The following is a 25,394-nucleotide window of genomic DNA, read 5'->3' on the forward strand; positions in this document are numbered from 1 at the left end:
TCAAAAGTCCAGGCCTCTGATTACATAGATGGTATCCAAGCTTCAGGCAAACAATACAGAGGAGCAACAAATGAGTAGATCCAAGGCTGGAGAATATCCAAGGACCCGAGCCCTTGATACCTCAGGGCTTTTATTAGCCCAGAGGCGGGGAAAGTATGCTAATGAACCTAGGTGTTGAGTGCAGCTTCCTAGGGGCTGTGTGCAGCGGTTTTGGTGCTGAGTGCACCAGATAGTAACGGGTGCACAGCCTGTTTGAGAGGGGTGCACAAGGTAGTACCGTGTGCCAATTAACAGTTTGAGCAGGAAAACCTACATCATGTAGAGAAAAGGACCTGTCTCTTTCAAAATGGAACCCACTGAACCAAACTATAATATAGCCCCCTTTTCTAGGGTAACATCTGCAGTGTACACATACTCTAAATGAAATTCATTGAAAGCTTGGTCTCTGCTTTTGGTGTGAGTACATTATCCCATAAAACTGTAAACTGGTTTGTCCCTGCAGATCAAGTTGTCATTATTGTACAAGTAAATGGACTGGTTAGTGATCAGCACTTACATGAGAGAACCCGAATCATAAACTGATTTGCCAATGTAACACAATCTCTCTGTGCCCAAGTTCCATATACTGAAAATAGGCACAATAATAATAATACTTTTTCGGTCTTGTTTTATTAAATTGTAAGTTCTTCAGGGCAAGAGATGCCTCTTATTTTTTGCATGCACTTATCATGAAGTCCAATCTAAGCCAGGATGCCTAGGTGCCACTGTAAAGCAAGCAATAAATGACAGAAGATAATGATATTGGTGTTTAGTCATCTGATACGGCCTAGTATGAACATTTAAAAAAAGTATTGTAGATTTTCTTCTTATAAAATGATTTCTCTTCGGCCCTGACTATAACATCTACATTGATGCAAACTTTACAAAGAAGTTGCTTAATGTTGACGAGATTTCTCCTCTATCAATATTTCCTTTTAGGCTTGGTTAGCTAAATTAATTCATTTTCCCTTGAAACCTTCTTTTGAAGACTGTCCATTACCTTGACTGACACTCCCTACCCTTGTTCATGAGACAGAGCTGATTAACATCTGACTTCCAAACCAAAAAAAAGAAGAAGCTGAAATCAAGCACAACATTGCTCCTGTGCCAGCAAATGCTGCTGCTTTTTTCTTGTTTCAGGAACAAGTGCTAGGACAGTCAATTAGGCTTGGGCAGCCCCTCAGAAGTTCAGGTTTCAGCAAAAAGAGCTGCTTCTCTCCCAGATGCAGCTGAATTATAAATATAATAAAAGCGGACAAATATTTTGTTGCATATGTAGTAACTCAAGTCCTATGGTGGGTGGGTGGATGTGTGTGTGTAATATCCAGGTATGGATAAATCAGGAGCTATAACTTATCTCATCATATCTAGCTCAATATTTAGATGTGTAGCCTGAATCAATATTCAGCAGTTTGAATACTGGTGATGGGCTAACTTCTCCAGTCCTTATTCAAGCATAACTCAGATTGAGGTCATAAGTAGGAGTTGTGTCCCCATAAAAATACAGTGCAGTGTTTTTGGGCCACTTGCAACACATTCTTTTCTCCTTTGGTTCTGAGGGGTTTATAGATCACTTATATGTCTAATATGTCGGGTTCATTTGCTTCTGTACTACCCATCAAGATAGCAGCCAAAGTAGTGTAGGTTTTCTGTGGGGAGGCATTAGGAATAAGGCCCTGCCTACTAAAATCAGGATAAGTAGCTGGTTTAAAGATCATCCTTTTTCCAATTAAGCACGCACTTGGTGCTATTATTCAATGAATGTTGAATAGCTGCTTGCTGCATTCCTTGTGCTGTTGGATCATACATTAAGAAATAGAACAGTTATTCTGGCATATCTCTGATTCCTTTCTCTCATGATTTCCTGATGACTAGTGAACTGTGTATTGTGATTTTGTTTGGAATACTTTTTACACATCCATTTGGCAGGCAGCCTATACACACTACCCCTAAGGGAAACTGCTGCTTGCTCCTTCCAAGGTAAATTACATTTGGTAATGCATTTTTGCATATCTTGCTGTGCTTCTATCTATGCCATCAACATTTATATATAACAGTGCCTACATTTCTTCCAACTCCATGTGATTATTTAAACCACCATCATTGCTATGAAAGCCCCTGTACTGTGGTTGGGAGATTAAGAAACTGGCATCAGCATGAGCTGGTGGCACGTGTCACTAAATGATTGATCCAGTCTTCCAGACAATTCCCTGACCTTGGGAATTTTAAAAAAACTATTCAAGGAAAATTCTACATCCTGCTGTACAATTATTGTTTTCATTCCTCTCTCCTACTCTCCTTTTATTGTGATTAACAAAAGGTCTTGGGAAACAAATCCTGCTAGAACAGACACCATCCATTATGTATTAAATGGGCTACAATATGTGGAAATTATCAGAACTGTTAGAAAAAGATTTACTTTACAAAATGTAGAAGAATAAAATCGAGGTCTCAGTTCTTCTTTGTCACAGTCTTGGATAGAGTGACACAAACAAGTTTGCTTTTTCTCCCTCCAAGTAGCAATCAACTTCCATTCATATTAGCTAGATCAGTTCTGCCTAACCAGCGGGATATGTGCTAGTACGGCTTGTAGGTCAGCTTTGAATAAATTATCACTTTTAAAAGGACCCTACTAAACACAAGGGCCACTAAAGTGTGGCTTCCTTGATCAACAGCAAAGGCATGAATGAATATAAGGGAAAAACTGACTTTTGGTTTGCAAGAAGTTCCAACAGGGTGCTATAAAAAAACAAATGAATACCATACTACAGTATTAAATTTACATAAGCATTATGTGTGTTTCATTTTTATACTCCAGCAATCCGTTGATCGTATCTTGATAAATATGAATTTATTAAAGGTGCTTATTGCAAATGAGGTCTCGGTGGCACAGTTGGTTAAAATTAAATTTTAAAGAGTCAGCTATTAAGTTATTGATGCACATAAATAATTGGTCTGATCTTTCAGATGATCTGAGCACCAGGCAGCTGTCAGCGAAGGTAGTGGAGAGTTGTTGCCTGCTCAAAGGTTGTAGAAAACCAAGCTTCCGATTTAGCTATCTAGCTAGAAATCTAACTTTTAGGTACTGTTTTGAAAACTTAGTGAGGCTGTGTGAAAGTTCTGGAGCCCTGCCTACAGAAATAAGCAAGACACACAAAAGGTAGGGGAAAGAGGATATTGTGATCCCTAGGCTCCAGACAAAACCACAGCAGCTACACAGCTATTTTGGGGTAAGCTCTACAAGGCCAAATCTGCCATCCTGGGCTCTGAGATTCACTGCTGTGGGCTGCATAGATGTACCCTAAATGACTTGCCTAACATTATACATGAAACTTGTGATACAGATGGGAACCAAACTGAATCCAGCCCCAATCCAGTATGTTCCTGTCATGAAATATGCCAATGGTTCTCAAAGTCAGATAAGCTGCTGGTGGGCCTGTACCATTTGTTTACCTAAAAGGTCCATGGCCATGGAGCCTTGCAACTCCCATTGCCTCTGGTTTGCCATTTCCAGACAAGGGGAGGCATGGGAAGTGGCATGGCCAGGGCTTGCACTTCTTACAGCTTCTTGTGGCTAAAAATGGTGAACCGCAGCCAATGGGAGCTGCAAGGCTCCATGGCTATGGACAGTTAGGTCAACAAAACGTTGCAGGGCCCGCCAGCAGCTTACCCATGTGGGCCTGCAACCCAGCTTTAAAAACCACCGAGCTGTGCTTTCTCCTTTTGCCCCAATACCAGGTTAACTCCATGTGGTTCCCATGTGAATTGTCTGTACTTGACAAATGCCACATCAACAAATGCTGGTGTTCCGTCTCTTCTGTATTATAAATACTATTTTTTTTCTTTTTTAGAATTTGCTTCAAAATGTAGAAACTCCAGTCAGAGGTAAAAAAGTTTCTATTAGATATTAATGCAAAAAATAAATAATTAGCAACATGTATATTCCTATTCAATTTGTTAAAGAATTCATTTATAGCATAAACCAGTTGCTGTAAATAAAGCAAATGCAAGTGTTTCAGTCTCTATAGATCATTGTACTATCTCCAATTTTTCTTACAGATAAAATGGTCATTTTTTTCTCAGATAAGAAATGATAGTCAGTTATAGTGGGCATTTTAAAAGGCAGAGTGGATTGAAACCTTTTTTACAAGTTGTACTTAATCTCCATTCTATTGCTGGGGGGGAAAAAAAGGAGAAATGAAGTATTGCTGTGAAGCCGCAAATGTAGGTTTGTCTGAGACATTTCTGTTCCTCTTCAATAAATTCTAGTGCTGTTATACTAGTGATATAATTTAAGAAACTTAATAAAATATCAGGAGCGAATAGCCACCTATCTTTAGTCCCCCTGCCGTTCAAATCAGACCAGACAAGTAGTGACTGAAAATTGTTACTGTCCTATTAGGAGTTGATGTTTTATATGAATTAACTAAATGGTCACAGTTCATTTGCTCAGACAGAGAGATGTTCATGTTGAGCAAAAAAAAATTGTATCTATCACTCTTCGTTGCAATATGATCTGAGTTTGAGAACTGAATGGTTGCAAAAAATGTAGAAGACCTTCACACTTAGGGCTTGTCTGTATATGAAAGTGGAGCCAGAACAAGGTAAAGCTGTGAACTTAAAGCAGATTGAGCTAATTTGGAATAAAACATACAGGCTGTGTCTAGACTGGACAGTTTTTCCGGAAAATCAGCCGCTTTCCCGGAAAAACTTGCCAGCTGTCTACACTGGCTGCTTGAATTTCTGCAAAAGCACTGACTTCCTACTGTAAGAAATCAGTGCTTTTTGCAGAAATGCTATGCTTCTCCTATTCGGGCAAAAGTGCCAGTGTAGACAGCTCAGATTTGTTTTCTGCAAAAAAGCCCCGATCGCGAAAATGGCAATCGGGGCTTTTTTGTGGAAAAGCGTGTCTAGATTGTCCACGGACGCTTCTCTTCAAAAAGTGCTTTTGCAGAAAAGCGTCTGTGCCAATCTAGACACTCTGTTCTGAAAATGCTTTTAACGGAAAACTTTTCCGTTAAAAGCATTTCCGGAAAATCATGCCAGTCTAGACGTAGCCACACAGAGCTATTCTGGAATAGTCAATCTACATCGAAACTCGTTTAAGTTAATTCAGAACAACACACTCTAACCCCATGTATGGATTCTCTTGTTTCTGAACAAATCAGGAGTAGCTGTTCTGGAAAAGTTTTCTGTATCGACAAACTTTTGTAGATGGTGCTGATCAGGGTTGGGGTATGGTGACTGGCTCAATGGCATAGTAGTTTGTAGCTGCTAACCAATTGTACCTAGGATTTTAGATGCCAGGCTGGTCATTCCAGCTTTTTTTTTTTTTTTTCAAATTCATTAAAAATAAATAACTAAACACAATTGTATGAGGAGTCCCAGCTGCAGGAAAGAGAAAAGCGTTCTTGAGAAAAAGTTATGAGTATGCTAGTGCCAAGGAAAGGAGGCAACTATGGTTTGTGGAATTCCTTCCCCTTGAAAAGATGCTTTTCCCATGAGCTTTGTTCAACTTGAGTTATGGGAACATTTTGCTAAACATGAAAGAAATTAATAGCTCCTAATTATCAGCGACTCCATTATACATCTTCTTCCATGTGCACTTGAAAACATGTTTGTGGTAAAAATTTAAACCATTCCTCTATATAAGCCTATTTGCAAGCTTAGGCTTTATTGAGTCAGCACTTCCCTCAAAGAACATCTGTTTGATGTATTGAGGAGCCTTGTAGATGTCTAACAGAGTTTTGCCTGTTTACTTGTCTACACCCTTTTACTTATTTCAGAAAAGGCTCAGGCTTTTTCTGTTGAAGGCTGTTCAGTTTGTTCTGACTACACCCTTAATTTCATAAGCAATGCAGAATCCATTCTGTTATGTACCCTTAGGAACTGCACCTTACTGAATGCAGTGAGATCTTGTCAGAACTTGTTGGCATCATAGAATTCAGTCAGGTGATGCTATTTGTATTATCTTTGTAAGCTATTTTTATTAAACTTTTTTCTGGAATTAATTGTAACTCCTTATGGGAAAAGATAATCATTTCTAGACTTCCCACCTGTCTGCAGAACTGGGTGTTCCCATGAAATGAAGAATGGGATTATTCGATTCCAATAAAGATTTTGCATTATGATTTTTTTTTTATCCAGGTTATGGGCAGATAGACAGAAACAAGTTTATACAAAACTCATCCAGCATGTCTTCTGTGAAGACCTAATGGATTAGTGGTTTATATATTATTAGAGTATGCAGAAACTAGTACTTGTCATATCTGAAAGAACACGCAGCCTTAATAGTTTGTCTCCAACCAAGTACTGACTTTCCCAAAGGCCATCTGTGCACCATAAAGAGGTGGTTTTAAAGTGGAAATGTCTTTTATGTGTGCCACTAAAGGTGCCATCTTTTGGAGGAAATGTAAAATAGATATCCCCACTTTTTGAGGATTATAGAAGTTCTGGACCTACTAAAGGTATAACGCCTGACACATTTGTTTTGGAATTTAACTATTATTTCTAGAATTGATCAGAAAATTATAAGCATTTTTCACAAGCATTTAAAAAAACCTTTTCAGTGGAAAATTTCCATTTTTAATGAAAAATTGGGAAAAAACAAACCTTTTTTAACTCCGTGTGTGTGTGTGTGTGTGTGTGTGTGTGTGTGTGTGAAACAAAATTAAGCAAAAATTGTTTTGGACTGAACATTTTGTTTTGATTTTTGAGTTTTTTCATGGTTCCATTTTTTATAAAATTAAAGTCTGTGTCTAAAGAAAACATCACGTTGACACAAAAATCAAAATGCTGCAGTTTCTAAAATGTTGAAGCAAAGTGTTAATTTTTTCATAATGAACAATTCAGTGAAACCAACTCAAACTCAAAGCATTTTCATTGTCAGTGAATCTGCAAATTTTGCAGAAAAAAAAAGTTTGCCCACCTCTAAACAAAATATTTTTTATTTTCTGGAGCTTTCTGGATCACAACCTTTTAACTTCCTGCCTTTTGTGACCACTACAGTGTTCTAAATAGCACTATAACCTTAACTGTGTCTTAGTGAAATTCATTGGTTTACAAATTTCAGGGGCTTGCTCTTTTTTCTTAACTACTAGGTGGATGGTAAGTTCCTTACATTAGCTGTCAGGTGTCACAGAAATATGAAGCTTTTCTTTTCTGATATTCCATTCAGCCATTGAAACAATGATCAGGTAGTAACTAGGGTTGGGAGCGGGGGGCATGCGTATACAAAAGTACAGAGAGCATATTTAACATGTATTGAACTGACATGATCTACAACAACAAAATGCTTGCCCTGACAGAAGGTCCAAAATGAAAACCACATAAAATATAAAAAGAAAGAAAGATGCTAACTTATTTTATTCCTTGTTTTTCAATGTCTCAGAAGTGTATGCTGCAGGAGTAAGATCAACACTTTTAGTTACTAAATTGCTTGCTTAATTTTGCTGACCAGAGGAGAAATACTTTGTGTTAACAGAGCGTGTGCAAGGATTCATGTTTTTTGTGGAGAGCTTTGCATAAGTTTAATTTTTTTCATGTATACTCTGAGTCCACGTCCCATTATCCACATCACAGTGGCTGAGATCTTAAAACTAAATTGATTCAGACTAGAAATTGGGCACAGATTTTCCACAGTGAGTAATTAACCATTTGAAAAATTTGCCTAGGGATGAAATGGTTTGCACCATCACTTGTAGTCTTTAAATCAAGATTGGATGCTGGCTTTAGATCAGGCAGAAGTTATGAATCCACAGGAATTACTGGGTGACCTTTTTACAACCTGTATTATGCACTTGTTAAAACTAGCTGAGCATAATTGTCTTTTCTGGCTTTAAAATCCATGAATCACAAAAAGCAATTGGTGTATTTGGCTTCATGAACAATAGTGCACGGTATACCAAATCCTCTGGAAAAGATTTTGAATAATAGACACTTACAAGCCTGCCAAGATAGTTGTGTCTCTAGTTTTGTTAATCTTAGTCTTACTTAATGAATGAGGAGTGGAAAGAAACAGCCTTATTTGTCTCAAAAGCTGCAATGGGATTTTAAGTTGAGGACTCACAGTAGTAAATAAATCAAGATCAGTGGGTTTTAACCATGCTATAACTTGCCATTTTAGCTCCCAAAGTGAGGAAGCACATTTGCAACCTTTGCCATTTTTTCCCATCTAATTTTTCCACTCCTTTGACTTTGCATTTATTCCTCCCTAGTTACAGCCTGGGTTTTGATGTCAAGAAAAGAGTATACCTGCTATTTTCAGGAATTCAAATGAACATCCAAAATATAGTAAGACACTAAGTAGTCGTGGTAGACGATACACCAGGGTTCATTCTTTAATTTGTTTGGAGCACTCTGTATTCTGATTCATTTTAGAGACTTATCACATCTACTGTTCTGCAAAATTAGGTTAGTGAACAGTATAATCTGGGCTATAATATATTGTTGTACATTACTATTCACCAACTATCTTGGTATGGGTAATTCTTCTGTCCTGTAGAATATCTATCACCACAGTCATAATAAGAGCGTATTTTGTGCATATGCTAGTAAGTTTTCATGGTAGCATAGCAAGGCTAGTGTACACATATTGCCCTAGCAGAGTGCCATATTTTAGCTCCATTATATTGTCTGCTCCCTTCATATTCCTTCAACAGTCACAATGTACATAAGAATGTAACTGAGAAGTCCAGTATCTGAAAGCTTATCTATGATTCTTTTGATACTTGTCATTTAAAAAATATTTTCCTGTTCTGATTGAACCAGTGTCCTACCACTTTCAGTGTGGAACTATGTAAGAAACAATGAAACCCACAAGACATATTTCAACAAACTGAGGTTGTAGTTGGCATTTTAACATGCTTCTGAGCTACATTTCACTATATTTTACAAAGAGATGAGGAAAACCTTTGGTGAATTGTTATTATTGGCTTTATCTTGCAGCCATTGACTTCAGTGGGACTGCCTGCAGATAGCCAGGGACTATCTGTACATACTTTCTACTCTGGACAAATTAAAAGCCTTGGTCTTCACTAAATAATTGCATCCAGGGAACTGTTGACTGAATGCTCACAAACTCTCACTCAATTTAATCCATTTCAGATCAATTGGATTTATGTACACTGTTCTGGCACAAGAGAGCTATTGGCTTTGTATAATAAAACAACCTTTTCTTTATTTCTAAATAGTCCCCTTTCTCATTAAATCTGTATTGGGGCTCCTAGGACATGTAGATGTGGTTATATGTAATTCTGTGGAGCCCAGAAGAATACAATTAAAGGCTTAGTATGGAAATTACAAAATTGTTTACAGGAGTTACAGGGACATAGAAGTGACTTTGAGGATAGGAAAAGGTCCCAGGAAAAGATGCAGGCTGTTCTAAAGGAGGATAAATGAATAGGAAAATGGAGAGCAGGAGAAGAAAAAGAGCAGAGGAGAGAAGTATAAACAAAATGAGATTGAAGTGCATTATAAGAGAGTTTTGTTAGCCTATCAAACTATAAATGTATTCTTTATTCAGATCTGGAAAAGCCGTTCCCAACACCACAAAAAGCAGTGTTCTAGTCATTCTTTTCTGGAAGTGTGATTTGTAGATATCATTCTAGGAATGAAAGGTAAACAAGTTGGCACCTGTCATGTATAATTTCCAGTTGAGCTTAATTTAGCCTCTTTTTACACTGGCTCATTAACTTCAAAGGGACTTTAACATATGCTTACAATTGAGCACCTACCAAAGTGCTGAATCAGGACCATAGATGGCATAATATACTCTGACCCCCTTACCTGTGCACACTTGTGTTGGGGCAAGCAGTGAGATAAGATATAATGAAAATGTCTAGTTGAACTTTAAACTCTTATTTTGTCTGAGACAAGAAGGGTGCAATAATTTTGGAGGGTACTGCATCTGTGAAGTGTAGAATTTAGTGTATTTTGTATGACCTCTCTGGATATTTTAGAATTGATTGCAACCTGCCAACCTGACTGGCACCATCTTTCTTGCTTGGTATTCATATCAGGTCTCCACAATCCATTCTGCAGCTCTCCTACAACAAATGGAATTATAATGTACCATCTCAATTTATTTTAGACACACCATCTCTGTAATTTACAGGTCCTGTATGAGCAAATGGTCGCAGTTATTTTAAGATGAGATCACAGTGACATGCTTTTAAAATATAGTCAGTTAAATTACTGCAATTGCGATGAGATTGGGAAATGTTACCATTCACCTAAAAATTCCAGATTTCAAGCACTTATTGCAGTAGGGAAATAATCAAATATTAATTAAAATATGTGCACGTTTATCCTATTCAGATTTTGAAAATCTTACAAAATTACTGACAGGTTTAGAAATGTATATTAACCTTAATATTATCTGCATGTACTCTGTAATATAACTGGAAGAAATATTGATCCTCTCACTTCAGGGAAGAAAATTAACTTGGATCAAGCAGCTATTTACCCTGTACTACAGTATTAAGCAAATAGATATATTATGGATCCTTCGGTCTTCAGCTGCAGCACCCTATAATGGCCACTCTGAGAGTCATTAGAAATAGGTGGACTATTCTTAATTACCCACGTACTTTGGGAAATTAGGGGAACTGTGGGAGGAAAGACATGGGCAACCTTAGTGAATTTTAAAGCATACAACCTCTAGATCAGTGGTCTCCAACGTTTTAAAGCATGAGATTACTTTTTTAATATAAGTGCAATCGAGGATCTACCTCAAACCCAAATACCCTTGCCCCACCTCCTTCCGGCTCCTCCTCTGAGGCCCCACCCCTGCTCATTCCATCCTCCCTCCCCAGTCCTCACTCACTTCTATCAAGCTGGGGGCAGGAGTTTGGGGTGCAGGAGGGATTCAGGACTGGGGCCGGGGTTCAGAATGCAGGCTCCAGCTGGACACCACTTACCACAGATGGCTTTTGAGAGGTGGTGCAAGGGGTAAGGCAGGCTCACCTCTGTCCTAGCTCTGCACCATTCCCAAAAGCAGCCAGCAAACTCTCTCTATCCCTGCCCCCCTCTGGTCTGTGGAGGCGGGGTACAGAGTGGAGCGAGGGGCACCCTGAGATCAATATCCCACTTACCCTTCTTTCCATCCCCTGCACAGGAAGCAGGAAGCTCCCATAGGTAGGAGAGGGGGGCGTCTCCAAGGCAGAGGGCAGGAGCAGCAGGGCAGTGCTCCTTGGGGCAGTTGAAGTGCCAGCACTTGATAGCCTCCTGGCCAAACCAGTCAGGATCATCTGTCAGAGGCTCCAAGATCTACCAGTAGATCCCCATCTACTGGTTGCTGACCACTGTTCTAAATTAACCAGTAGTACCCAGCACATTGCACTCTGACTGTCTCCCTTCCTTGATCACATGCCCCCTACTCCTGGAGCCACCAGAAAAACTAACATAGATCCCTTCATACCACTCTATTTCAGCCCATCTAGTTGGGGCTCCAATTTACATCTTGCCCTCAGAAATATGAAGAATGCAAATGTTGCTAAAAGTCACAGAAGCAAAACAATAGAGAATTGGAGCCATTATCTGTTGTATGTCTGAAAACAATTGTACTCTGTATTAATAAATTACTATGTGTGTCCCACAATACACGTGGCAGTAATGGCATAGTATTAATATTTAACTTGCACTTTAATCTAATTGCATTGATACTGCTCTGTTTTTTTAATTGCTCTCCATTTTCCTATCCATTTATTTTATTGGCTTCTCTTCTCCATTGATCCTTCTTTTGTATTGTCTGCATCTTTTTTATGGGTCTTTTTCCTAGCCCCTAGGCCACTGGAATGTCCCTGTAACTCCTGTAAACAGTTTTGTAATTTCCATACTAAGCGTTTCATTGTTTTCTTCTAGGCTCCACAGAATTACATTCAACCATATCTGCATGTTCTAGGAGCTCTAAAACAGCTTTAACAAGAAAGGAGCATATTTAGCGTTCTCTGCTCTTCTATTTTATTGCCAGGTCCCCTGAAGTAAATACTTGCTTAGCTGGAGAAAAACATAATAAACATCCTCACAGAGTGGGAATTAAAACACTGGAATAAAGTATCTGAAGTACATTTTAATACCTTTAATAGGAATAATTTCAAAGCCATAATTAATAACTCATAATAAATATGATTCTTTACCAATAATCAATTGCTAATCTTTCTTTCCCTTCCTCCAGTCTTGATAGAGAATGCTGTGACAGAGCTGTCTGCAGCCATCTCCCATCTCATCTATGTTTTCAGCAGAAGCTTTCACACGGATTTTCAGCCTGCAAAAATACTTAGAAGCTCTTCATGCGTGGCGGTTGATGTAGATCCCCACTTTAGCTTCACTGTTTATGCAGCCCACAACATCCCCGCAGCCTGGCTGAAAAGGTAGGAAGTGCCAGTAGTTCTCTTTAGAAGGGCTTCTTTCCTTCACACACATGACAGTTAGTTGCGCTGCATAGTTCCTGCACGTGAACAAAGTTGTTTTGTGTTGCTAATATAAAAGCATTAGTCAAATTCAGATCTAGGCTAAACAGAGGCAACTCTTATTATTTTCCAGGAAGCGGCACCCATTTTCACCAAAGATAGGATCTGTTATGGTGCATGATAGGTAGGGGAGCATAGGTGGAGGTCTCAAGAGGCAACCTAGGCATCTGCACTAGACAAGTGTGTGAGAGAGGACAGAAGCAGGGTGGGTAGCTGTCCTGACAAGTGTGTGTCAGAGAGATAGCTGACAAGAGATAGGGTTGTAGAAAAATGGGAGAGAGGGCTTTCCTACCTGCCCACAGAGTGGGCTGTGGCAAGGGTGCATGTGAACCCTGCAGAATGAGTGGCTCAGCCATCTTGCTGAGTCAATGACACTGCACCTGCTTACAGCACTGAATTTGACCTTAATAATGGCACTTATAATAGATGGGTTTTAAACCACTGTTACTGGGCTCTGCCTATGCAGTGACCATTTTTATTTACAGATGATGTTTAAATACATCTGTAGCTTTATAGAGTTTATCTGGCGCATTAAGCACCACAGAGAAAAACAGAGGGAGACACCTTTAGTAAAATGGGGAAAATTATAATGAAAATAATCTCTGCGACACTATTTATTTGTTTAATTAGTGTATTTTCATATGGCTGGGTTTCCGACTTGATTGTAAAGTGAACACTTTCCCCTCACCACACCATAGCAATCAAGAGATGGTCAGATGACTACTGTCTAGCAGTGTTATTGTTGCAATGGGACATGCTATTTTCCAGATTTTTATTAATGTTTTTCCCAGGCACCCACTTTCGCTTGAATTTCAGATGGTTAATTAAAACACAGTGGGATAATTTGTGCTAGAACATTAGCAAAGGAATGTGCTATACAGCATTTAGTGATAATGAGCAGTTTAATACAAATTTCAGAAAATTTGCATTACTGAAGGTAATAGCTACCGAAGCCATAATCACTGCTCTGATTCTGAAGATGGTTGTGTTGTTTGCAGTGTGTTTTATTTTAAGATTTTAGCATGAAGATGTGAAATTACACATGATCTAGAGGCTGCTGATCACATGAGCTCCATCTCAATACACAGACTTATGAGAAAATGAGAACCATTTTTCTTTCCAAATCTTTCCAACAGTCAGCAGCTAAAATAGTTTTCCTTTCATACCTAACTTTCTCTGGTGCCTTCACTGACTCCCTGTCTCTTTTCACATTCAGATTTCTCATTAATTCTTCTGACACTACACAATTCTGGCCATCACATCTCAGCCCTTGCTTCTGCCTGTTCACAACCCTGAACCCTATACTCCTGCAGTTCTTCTCTTCTTTGTTGCTTCCTTTGTCTGCCTGTCCCATGTCTTCTCCTAGACTGGGAGCTCCTTCTGCCTCCTGCTTCCTACTACACCTGGAATTTTTCCTATTCTAGGAAAAAACAAGCCTCATTTCCACCAATTTCTCCTTAAAACACACTTGTGCTGGCTGGATTCCTATCACTGACTTTCACCTCTGAGCTACGGATTCTGCATTCCTAGACTTACTTCTTAAAATAGATAATGTACAGAACCTTACAAGTTACAGAACAACATAATGACGCAAATTACATCTTGTTTATTGTTATCCTTTCCGCCTCTTATCCTCTAATTTTATCTATGCTTTCCGTGTTGTCTGTATCTGCCTAATTTAAACCCTGGTCTTGCAAAGATTTTAGCTTAATGCACTGTAATCAGTCCTGTTGACTTAAATTAAACTATTCACAGCATTTAAAGTTAAATATAATTCTTTCTAGTAAGGAGGCCTTAGAGCTTACAGTGTTCTATTGCAATGTATACAATAAAATCCAGGGCTCTGTCTTGTCGGTGTTTATTTTCTGGTTCACAATGTTACAATGGCAGATATTAATTGTAAGGTAAAGTATGAATGTCATTATTGTCATGTTCAGACCAGGTGCAAGTCCTATTAGCTATAACCATTGCATCCTTTTTTCTTCGTGGAGTTCTCTATGTTGATTATCCCCCTCAGTTAAACAGAAATCTGTGTTCTATAATAATTAATATTCTGGAAAAGATCAACAATGACTCTTATGAAGAAGGCAAAAATAGGAGGCTCAAGTCGCCAACCCCCTTCAGATTTGCTGTCCAAATCTGACTACTTTGCTTTATGCTATGCCTGTAGTTCTTCCTCAGAATCAGACTGGAAGGAGACAGTGTTTTGAAAGAAGGCAGAAAGCTTTCAAGAGCAGGTATTCTTATATTTCACTGTTTGGGGCTAATATTGCATATGATTTCAATGATGTTGAATCTGAAACCAAACCTCAGCCCTGAAACTGTTTTGAACCCAAAACTTCAACCATAATCTAAGCCCAAGCAGATGAGTTACTGTCACTGATACACACACACACGGTAGTAATTACACAACTCTGTAAGCATTATCATCATCTTTAAAGAAGTGAAACTTTGGGCACAAAGAGGTTTACTGTTGCCCAATATTACACAATGGAGACCTGATCCTGTGCACCTGAAAGTCAGCGGTGAAACTCTGATTCCGGTGGTAAAGGACTAGGCTAGGTCAATAATGGATGGTTACAGACTGAATCCTGACTTTAAAGGAATAAAGTCTCAGAGGGGTAGCTGTGTTAATCTCTAACTTGAAAAATGAATAGTCCTGTGGCACCTTAGAGACTAACACAAATATTTAGTTGTGACGTAGTGTGGATACCTTGCTGGTTGCTAGGCTTGGGCTGTGAGTGACTTCCACGGCCCAGAAGGGCAGGGGATGAGTCATTATTCAAGGGGGCTTCAAACCTGTCTGACAAGTTATCTCCCAGGGAGCGGAACAATGGGAAGAAGGGGAGTGGAGCCCTGGCTGGGGGCAGGGCTGGAAGTGAGTCAGGGAGGTTTCTAGCTGGTTTCATGGAGGAAGCAGCCTAGGCAACGGGCTGGGATTTAGGGGCCCAGGCTCCCCCATCTCAAGGGGGGCTGAGGCATCCTAGGCCTGCCCTGTAACCAGATTATATCCGTGCTGTGCTGTATCCTGGAGAAGCAATAAACTCCCTCTATTCTACTGGCTGGTGGAGTCTGTCCGTGCCATTATGGGGGTGCAGGAGACGGGAAAACCCCAACGCGCCGTCACAATAGTATCATGAGCTTTCATGGGCAAAACCCACTTCATCAGATGATGAGCCAGAGCAGAAATAACAGAAACTAAGTTATTTATAACGGGGGAAAAAAAAAGATACCTGTCAATTGTAAGACCGGTGCTAATGAAGTGGGCTGGAAGTGTCCCATATTTAGCTTTTGATGTAAAAATGCAGTGTTAATACTAACATGATCCTTATTTTTTCACTTCTGTCTATAAAGATGAGCCTTAGAGCATTCTGAATAACTAACTCCAAATTTCACCTATAAGGTATGTTAAATTATAATTAATCATTTACATTTCCTTTTCTTTGTAGCTACAAAGCTTTTTCTTTTTCCTGTTCTTTAACGTATGCTGGGAAGAAAATATGCCAAATGAAAAATTGCAAAAATATACCAGTTAAAAAGTCTTTTTTTCCCCTGGCAAACTGGAATGAGAAGTAAGTTTTAATCTTCATTTGAACAATGCTAGTCTTCCTCACTTTACACAACCAATGTTAGATTCTAACAATGGGGAAGGGAGGGCGAGGAGGGAAGGTGTCCTTTAGAGGAGGTGTCAACTGATTTCACAGGTAGTAATAATGTTCTAAATATACCTGTATGATGATAAAAATTGATACCTGGACATACTCTCTAATCTGTCATTATCTTGCATTTCAGACACAAATTGTGGGCCACAAGATGCCTTTGTGCATGGATGTACCCTTGTATGCAAATAGATTCTAGGGATTAGTAAGTGAAGTGCACCTCTCTGTGTATAATGATAATAGGGATGTAAAATCCTATTTAATTGGCTAATGGGTTAAACATATTGTTTATCCAGTTAACCAACTAAAGTAAGGTGAGCGGCCCCTGTCCGTGGGGCTGAAGCCAAACTCTGCCCACAGCAGGCGGGAAACTGTGCCAGCCCCACCAGTGAACCTTAACTGGTAAGCCTCACCTGTTAAGAATGAGGCTTGGCAGTAAACCAGTTGACCCTTCACACCCCTAAATGATAGCAATTAAAAAGGTCAATAGTTACCTTACTGTGGTAGAGAATGTGGTTTGATAGGTTTAAATTGCAGTTTATTCCTCCCCTTGTTCACATGCTCAGGAGCAAGTAATGATGCTGTGCACAACAGACCAATCAGATTCCCCAGAAGAAAATCATAAACCTCTTAGATGTAGCCATTTTGGAGGGCAGAGGGAAAGTCATTTGGAGCAACGTGGATTCTATACTCCGATATTATAGGACTAACGTAATAACCCATAGTAGGTTTTTCCTTTGTATTCCTCACAATGGCAGGCCCTGTTGTTGCTGTAAGTATCCTATTGGACAACAAAATTAAGCAGACATAAGGTCATGACATTTCAATTGTGTTTTTTTTTCTTTTGCTTGATTTTTGGTGTTAAAGATGTTGTCAGCACTAAAGGAGAGAACTACAATGCTCACTGTTTGTACGTCTACAAATGCTGGTTAAAATGCACAATCGTTCTCCTTCCATTATTCTTTTTTCTGTATTTATTTTCAATTATGGTCTCCATTTGAATACCGTTTTCTTTGCTTAGCTGGAAAACAAAGGAAATTATTTGCTAATGCATGTGAAAGGGTAAGAATCAGCTGTATCTGAAGGAGAAAAGAACAAAACAGAGTTGTCCTTTTATTAAAAGAGAGCTGATTCTGATTTGATTTGTGGCCTGCCAGTGATTCCATTTTCAGTCAGTTCAAAAAAGTAATGAGGAAAGTGCTGCTTGGGAAGCATCGGGTGAATAGGTCTCTTGTGGGAACTCTTGACTGTCTAAGAAATAGTCATATTTCTTATATGCATCTCAGAAAATCTGCACTTACCCAAGAAGATTTTTTTCCAGGTGTCAGAGACCCATCTCTTACAGCAAGAAACTTCTCAGCAGAAGATGTCCCAGTAAAAAGATTGTGTCACCCCATCTTCAGCCTTAATGTTCTTTTAATTTAGCTTCTTGTATTTAGCTTCCAGGGTTTTTTAATTGAATAAAAACAATTTAATTATGTTGATACCCAAATTGATTATAATCAGTGTTGGAGACTTTAGAACAGGAGTGCTAAATTCCAGGCCCGTGGGCTATCCCTGGCTAGACTACTTGCAGAATCTGGCCTAGGAATCCTAGAGGGCTAAATTAGTGTCCACTACCATCCCCCCCAAGCTCCTCCTCTTCTCACAATTGCCCTGCCCTCTCTCCATCGTGGCCCCCCGTCCCTCAAGAACGTGCTTTGGGGCATCACTGGAGGGGCCTGGCATAGGGAGGCAGCAGCGGTCACTCTGCTGCGCTCCAATTCCCTGCAGCTTCTGCCACCGCGGGGAGTGTGGAGGAGCTCAGCTGCTACTGCTTCCTCATGCCAGCGCCCTACCCTGGAGATAGCCAAAACTTCATCCTCAGGGATGGAGTGCCAGGGAGGGGAAGAAGGTGGGGTGATGGAAGGAAGGCAAGGGAAACAGAAATGGACAGGCCCCTGTTTCCTGCACCTCCAGGATTCCCGGGACAGGTTGCACAAGTGCTCTGGCTGTGGATGGTGCATAGGCTGGGAGTTGGAGACCCCTGCTTTAGAGTCACTACAGACCTCTGCATGTGCACTCATGGAGTAACTTATAGTAATAGTAGCTAGCCATTCTTATATGGGCTGGCATAGGACAGGGGTGAGACATACTTTGCCAGTGTGTTTTACAGATATTTGCTGACAGCAGAAGAATTGGTGAGGTTCTGGAATCCTGATTTCTATTCCACTCTCTGGAAAAGGGCATCCTCTAGAGGGCACAGAGCCTTCTGCTTCTTTTCCCTCACTTGTCCCATCTTCTCCAATCTCTTCCAGTCAGTCCCTCTCTTCCCTGCTCCTTGCTACTTGCCCAAGCAGTCCTAATCACCCTCTGTACTGCAGCGCCTTGTCAGGTCTGGGTCCTTTTTCCTCCCGTGCCCAGTTCTCCAACCACAATCACCATTGGCTGCTAATCCTGTTTCCTCCTAGGTCTAAAATAAGGTTTTGCATTTGACTATACCTTTTAAAGTTTGAGCTATGACCTCAAATAATAAGAGGTGAACTTTCAAATTACTAGCAGTTGAAGGTTGCAGTGTGTCATGATGATAGGGCAAGCTATGACTTGGGCCTTTTATAGTCCCTCTAAAGTGCGCCTCTCAGATGACAGTTGCTTCCTTCAGGTCATTCAAGAGCAGAGCCCTAGAGTTAAACTATTCTTTGACTAGATCTCTTAATTGCAGCCTCTTCTCCACCTCCCCCTTTTCCCAATTGCATTTGGCTCCTGCAAGAAACTTTTTTTCCTGGAACTTTGTGACAAGCTGGTGACTGAAGTAACTCCAAATCTCTCAGTCAGAGAAAAGCGTTAAAACAGAAGTCCTGCATGCCTGGGTCTGTCTTAAAGTTTGTAATTTCCCTGGCATCTTTGGGAAGCCTCACTAATGCAGACCCATATCATAGGGCTTATGTAGCCATTCCTCTGTAGCTCCCCAGAAGCTGATAGCTGAATTCCCTCTACATCTCTAGAGAGGGAGTTTTTAGCTGTTCAGTGTGGTTGATCTTAAATCCAGGGCCTTGACTGTATAATTTGCATGGAAATGACATCTCCTAATTAATTGTTCACTTAACACCCTGGATGTTTATGCAGATCTGATTAATCTCTGGCCATTGCTTTGTTTCCTATTTATTGTTCTTGACAGTCCTTTTTTTTTTATTTAATCCACATCATCAGACAGAACAATATGAAGCAGATAAACTGAGGTATACACAGAATATTTCTAAGTAATATTGTTATCTCCCATGTTCTGTACACAGCCTAAATCACTTAACATTTTCCTGATAAGCAATAAGGTCCTGGATTTGATCTGTGGGCTTCAGTTGACTGATACTCTAGCCATTATTAAAGTCTGCACTTGAAATAGCTTTCTTAAATTCCTGCTTTCAGTAGTGCTATGTATTTTATCACGACAAAGTCCAAGTGAAGCCTGCAGCAAAAGAGAAGTTGAGAATCTATATCTTGTAATATGAGGGATATTTTTTCCACTTGGTTACAAGAGTAATGAGAGCTCCCGGCATCTGTGAAGGTGGTTGCCTGGTTTATGAGTAATCTTTTATCTCCTATATAATATAGTGCAGAGCTTCCTCCCTTCCCACCTTGCTTCAGATCTTTTAAGATGTTTAAGACTGAGTGCCCGTGTTTTAGGATCACTTTGTTTAGGATAAATGGAATTGATGGGCTGCAAATGAAAGGACAGTATGGCAGGCCGAGATCAGGAGGCTGCAGAAGGCCACTGGAAGGCACTTATGTGGAGAGTTGGGTGTGTGGGTTTATGTTCCTGGAGCAGGCTTCCAGAGACTGCAGCCCCGCCATTAGGACACCTGAAGCCCATCTGGAGTCAGCCTGGAGGGTGGAATAATTAGAGCATCTGCTGCCAGTTAAGACTATGGGCACACAATAAAAACTTTCCCTCGGCCAAGGCAGGGGGGGAGGAGAAAAGGGACAGACCGGAGGAGAAGTGAAGAGAAGCCAAGCCAAGCCAAGCAGAACAGGAGACAGACCCAAGGCAGCCAGCAACAGGGTCTGTTCTAAGGCTTCAGGGAGGACATACCCAGGGAGGGCCGCCATTCAGTGGGGCAAGGGCCAAGCCCCACAGCCCACTCAGGGCTACCCCCTACAGGGCCCTGGGCTGGAACCCGGAGCAAATGGGTGGGACCAGGTTCCCACCAACCCTTTTCCTTGCTGGTTGGGCTGCCAGTAAGGAAAAAGGGGAACCCTGTGAACTATTGGAGGGACTGACCTCCAAAACCCCAGACTGGACAATGATGAAAAGGGCTCTTGGAGTAGGGTGCCCTTGCCTTCCTGGCAGTGGTAGGGACACCGCGAGTCTCTGAGGCACACGTAAAGACCTGCCAGGAAGCACAGGATCCAGGGGGCTTAGCCCAGACTTGCCACAACAGGAAATAAAATTGATCTTGAGATTTTTAAAACAGGCTGCTTTCTCATCACTTCTTGAAATGCACTAAGTTCTGGAAGAGAGAACAAAAAATAGTGCACCAGTCATTGTCTGGAAACAGTAAGTAGGGATGTTTGGAAAGGCAGGTGGATGCATATTAATTTCTTTGGAACTAGACTGCTCTTTACACTGAAATAACGGAATATAGATGTTTTTCTTTATTAAAAGGAGGGGATGTGCAGTACAGTAATTATTCACTTAACACGTTTTCACGATAACACGATTTTTTCGGGGAAAGTTTTTTGAACAACATGACCGTTCCCAAAATAACACAGTTTCCCCAGCCGGCTGGTTGTCGGCGGCTGCGTGCGGCTTCCTCCACCTCCCTGCAAAGCAGCAGAGGGTTTACCGCGCCGTGCCCCGGCAGCCCCCTCTCGCCGGACACCTTGCTCCCACTCCTCCCCCCCCACTTGCAGGCCGGCGGCTGGGTTTCCCCAGCCAGCTTGTCACTGGCGGCTGCGCAGGGATTCCCCTGCCTCCCTTCAAAGCGGCGGAGGGTTCGCTGCTTGTCACGCCGTTCCCCAGAAACCCCCTCTCGCCAGACGCCTTGCTTCCTCTCCTCTGACCCAGCTTGCAGGACGACGGCTGGGTTTCCCCATTGTCCACTTCTTGAAATGCAACCCCCACCTTTTCCATTATTTTCAATGGGAAAATTGACCCTGCATAACACGTTTTCACTTAACACCATCATTTTCTGAAACGCATCTACCGTGTTAAATGAGGAATTACTGTAGTTGGGGAGTGGCAGGATTTAAATGCTGGCTTAATCACCCAAAAATGTTTGGGGTTGATGATTAAAAAGTTCAGGACCAGTCTGGGGTAGATGGAAATCTCAACAGATGTTATGTTCTTCTCTCATTTATTCCAGTATGCCTTCAGATAAAGTCTTCTGAAATCAGTTACGCCAGATTTATAATAATGCAATTGACACTGGAATTTTTACCTTGCGTGTAAATTCTACATAATCCTGCCACCTTACCCCTTGCTACTTCTAATCCTTATGTTTTCCTGACTGTTAAATAATTCCATTGGTGCTTCCTAGATTTATTCGCAGAATACACTTTTGAGAACACCTACAACTACATCATTTCATTAAAACATCTAGAATGCTGAAAATGTTTACTCAGTTTCATTTAGATTTATATAGTTTTTAATGTTCAGGATGGTTCAGATTTTCTAAAAATCTGGTACTACCTATGCACAAGAGTTCTTTTAGCCTTGGATTCTGAATATTGATTTTTGTTTGTGAAGGAAATACATTTCATCTCAATATCTTTTTGCAAAATCTGGCTTTGCACCAAAATTTTCAGTGAAAATAAAAGATATACTTTTGAACACGATCTTTCACCTCAGAAAAATAATATTTTGTACATCTCTGAACTAGTGACTCAGATTTTTTTACACAGGTATGAAAATATCTCAATTATTAAAATTAGTGTTAACTGACATTTTAAATCAGGTCATAAAAACTATGGCAATAATTTAATCAGTCAGTATACTTGTAATGAGCAATGCAAACCTGAAGTGGACACTAGTTTCTGTAACTTGCTTTAAAATTGACAGATGTTGCTTTTAAACCCACACCTGCCTTTAAACTGCTTTGAAAAAAAGTTACACATTTGTGATATATGAATGAATTAGGGAATGGAATCGTCTCTTGATAAATACTAAAACAGACACACACAGAGTAACTTCAAGGGGAGATGTGTATATACATGTGATGGGGAATTTAACCCATTACCACTAGTTTATAATCCATTTTTCATTCACTGTTTATTGGAATGTGCTTTCTAATTATTGCCTTAGCGACAACCAAGCTTGTCCTGCCCTGCCCTACTCCTAGTGGTTGATCATTTGGATCAGGGGTGTCCAAACTTTTTTCAAAGAGGGCCAGATTTGATGAAGTGAACATGCGTGAGGGCCGACCATTTTGCCTGACATTCTTTGAACCATTAAAATTAAATGCAAATTAACTATTTTATGCAAAGTTTATTGCAAACGGCATACTTTTCATTTCATCACATGGATGACAAATCTAAACAGGTGTTAAATCACTCTGCCTTTCATATCTGAAGGCCAGATGAAAAAAAAATCCAGGAAGCTGAAATATATGTCAGGAACATTGTAAAGTACATTACATATTGTTGGTAATAAAGGTTGTCTGTCAACTTTTAAGTTAAAAAAATATGGACAGGAACATAACACCAAGTATACATGTTGTGTCCAAATATATTTATAACTGATTTAGACCAACTGACATTAACTGAGATTTTACAATGTATTCATCTCAATACATATGGATTTGTTGGGGGCCATAAAAGATAGATATTGCCAAAATACCTGTGGGGCCGTATTAAACCGGAACACGGGCCGCAATTGGCCCGCGGGCCGGACTTTGGACATGCCTGATTTGGATGAACAAGATTTTCTTTGCCTTTTTCTCATGCCATGTGATCTCAGGTTAACTAATGGGAATCTTATAACTATCTGGGCAGAATGTTGACTAGATCTGTCAATTGCATTTTCCCCTAAGGAATTGCCACCTTGCAGTTCATTCCTTATGTAAGAGGGGGAATGGTCCCACTATTGTGGGGAACTTTCCTGGCTTCTATACTACCCTGGTGAAATGGACCAGAGAAAGGATCTGAGTCCCCGTTCCCACTTCCTTTACCCAAAGGCCTCTCTGACCCTGAGGGCTCCCCTTCCACTCTCCTGAGTAGTAGAGTCTTCAAAATCCCAACAAGGCCGGACCCAGGTTTCCTGGGGCTTAATCCCTGAACTTGCAGTCAGTTGGGGCAGGGGCTAGCGTGTCCCCACTCTGGGGTGCTCTCTGCACACTGCATGCTTTCTTGACCCAGTGATCATTTCATACAGTTCAAAGCAAATACAATTTATTAAACAACTGATTAATAGGAAAAGAATAAGGAGAAATGAAAAAGGTTAAATGAGAACACGTAGTCCTGCTCTGTAGCATGGGGACATCACAAACAGCAGTCTGCAGAGTGTAAGGACAGTTCACAGTCTGTTCCTTTCATGTCCCATGGCTCTTTTTCAGGCCCTGGCTGTGCTGCAGGGGAGCTGCAGGCTTGCTCTGGCAGGACCCCTCTCCCAGTCTGGCCTGCAAGGCCTCTTGGCTGGTGGTGCCTCCCTGCCCAGAGCCTCTCCCCCCACTTTGCTGGTCCCAGCTGCTCACCACAACCAGCTGCAAACTGTGCTGCTTTGCCAGACTCCAGCTCCTCATGTTGCTTCTCTGACCCCTTTGGCTCTCTGGTCACTGTAGGTCTGCTGCTCCGCACGGGGTCTGCGCTCCTTGGGTTGTGAGCGTCTGACTCTCCACACAGACTGCTTTTCCTGCTGCTCTTCTCAGCGCTCTCTCCTTTTTCTCACAAAGACTCAGAAAATCCCAGCTCACACAGATCACGGGACCTGGCCTTCTAATTCTCTCATTGATCTGTCCAATCTGTCAGTCAGGCTGAGCTGGAGTGTTGGACTCTTACCATTGTCCCTGGGGTTTGTCAGTCTCAGGGCCCTGATTTCTCATGGACCCTTCCCCTTTTGGTACCGGGAGCTGGCCCACCAAAAACTCCCACTGAGTTTTAGTAATGGGCTAACCATCCCCTTACACTTAGTAAGGTGTGGTGTGGGATGCAGTAAAACTTGAAAAGCAGTAACTGCAAATAACAATGTTAAAGTATGTTAGATTTCTTAAAATTGTGCTTTTTCTTTCAGAATCAGTTTTCCTCTACAAAGAAAATCTCTTCCTAATGAAACAATCTTGACAATAAAACTATTTGGAGTAAACTGTGTGTCTAAAAATACAGAAATTCTGGCTTGGACATATTCCCCCTTGTATCAAAAACAGTAAGTAGATTTTTTAAGTGGTTTTTTTTTAATTGTGTTCTTTAAGTGTTAGGCTCTGCATAATGAGGAGGCCTGGAAGGAATATACAAACAAATGAACACTTATTTGAGAGGCTAAACAAAACTTTAATGCAATAAGGACTGAAACAGTCATTTTCAGTAATTGTTCCTCCTTTCCATAAAAAAAGCTCTTTCAAGTACTTTTGTCCTGAACCCCTTTGGATTGGGCTTCTCTGACCGTCCACCAGGTTATGCTCAGAAATTTACCAGTCATGTTGAAGGGACTTGTTACTGTCCCATACCCTCTCTAAACAACCTTCTCATTTTCTTTCTGGATCTGCTTTCCTGTTTCTCACCCCCAACCGTTTCCAAACACTTACTTCTCAGAACGGTGCTGCTGGTTGGAACCACAGTAAATATTTTCTCTGTTTTCTTGGTTTAACATTGTTTTAAAGATGCTTGTAGGTTATTAATATGTTAGTAACTATATATAAAATATTCAGAAGTGACCATGTTGCACTTTATTTTTGATTTAGGTCCAGGCCAAATTTTTAAAGATATTGAGGCTCACTGATTTTAGGCTAGAAGGGCCCATCATGATCTTTTAGTCTGACCTCCTGCACGCTGCAGACTACAAAACCTCATCTAGCCATTCCTGTAATAAACCCCTAGGCCACGTCTACACTATGAGTTTTCTCAGCAAAATATATGCAAATGAGTTCCTCATTAGCATGAGTTGTGATCTCATTTGCATATTTTCTGCTTATCCATTTTTTTGCTAGGGTTTTTGTGCAAAACAAGCAGTGTGGATGTTTCTTTTTTTCACAAAAAACCCTTTTTCTGCAAGAACAGTAAACCTCCTTTTTTGGGGTATAAGGATCTTGTGGGAAAAGGG

The 25,394-nt window shown here is 40.6% G+C and overlaps 1 protein-coding gene across 1 annotated transcript in view; it reads left to right on the forward strand.

Annotated features, from left to right (window-relative positions):
• Positions 1-25,394, forward strand: part of PIK3C2G (phosphatidylinositol-4-phosphate 3-kinase catalytic subunit type 2 gamma) — a 296,240-nt gene that overhangs the window by 57,875 nt on the left and 212,971 nt on the right. The window contains exons 10-13 of the mRNA XM_075897746.2: positions 3,891-3,924; positions 12,215-12,410; positions 15,959-16,081; positions 24,369-24,500. Coding sequence (XP_075753861.2) covers positions 3,891-3,924; positions 12,215-12,410; positions 15,959-16,081; positions 24,369-24,500 — 485 coding nt within the window. The remainder of the gene's footprint in view (positions 1-3,890; positions 3,925-12,214; positions 12,411-15,958; positions 16,082-24,368; positions 24,501-25,394) is intronic.

The sequence above is a fragment of the Pelodiscus sinensis genome, chromosome 1, assembly GCF_052426305.1.
Source record: "Pelodiscus sinensis isolate ZL-2025 chromosome 1, ASM5242630v1, whole genome shotgun sequence".
NCBI classification, from domain to species: Eukaryota; Metazoa; Chordata; order Testudines; family Trionychidae; genus Pelodiscus; species Pelodiscus sinensis.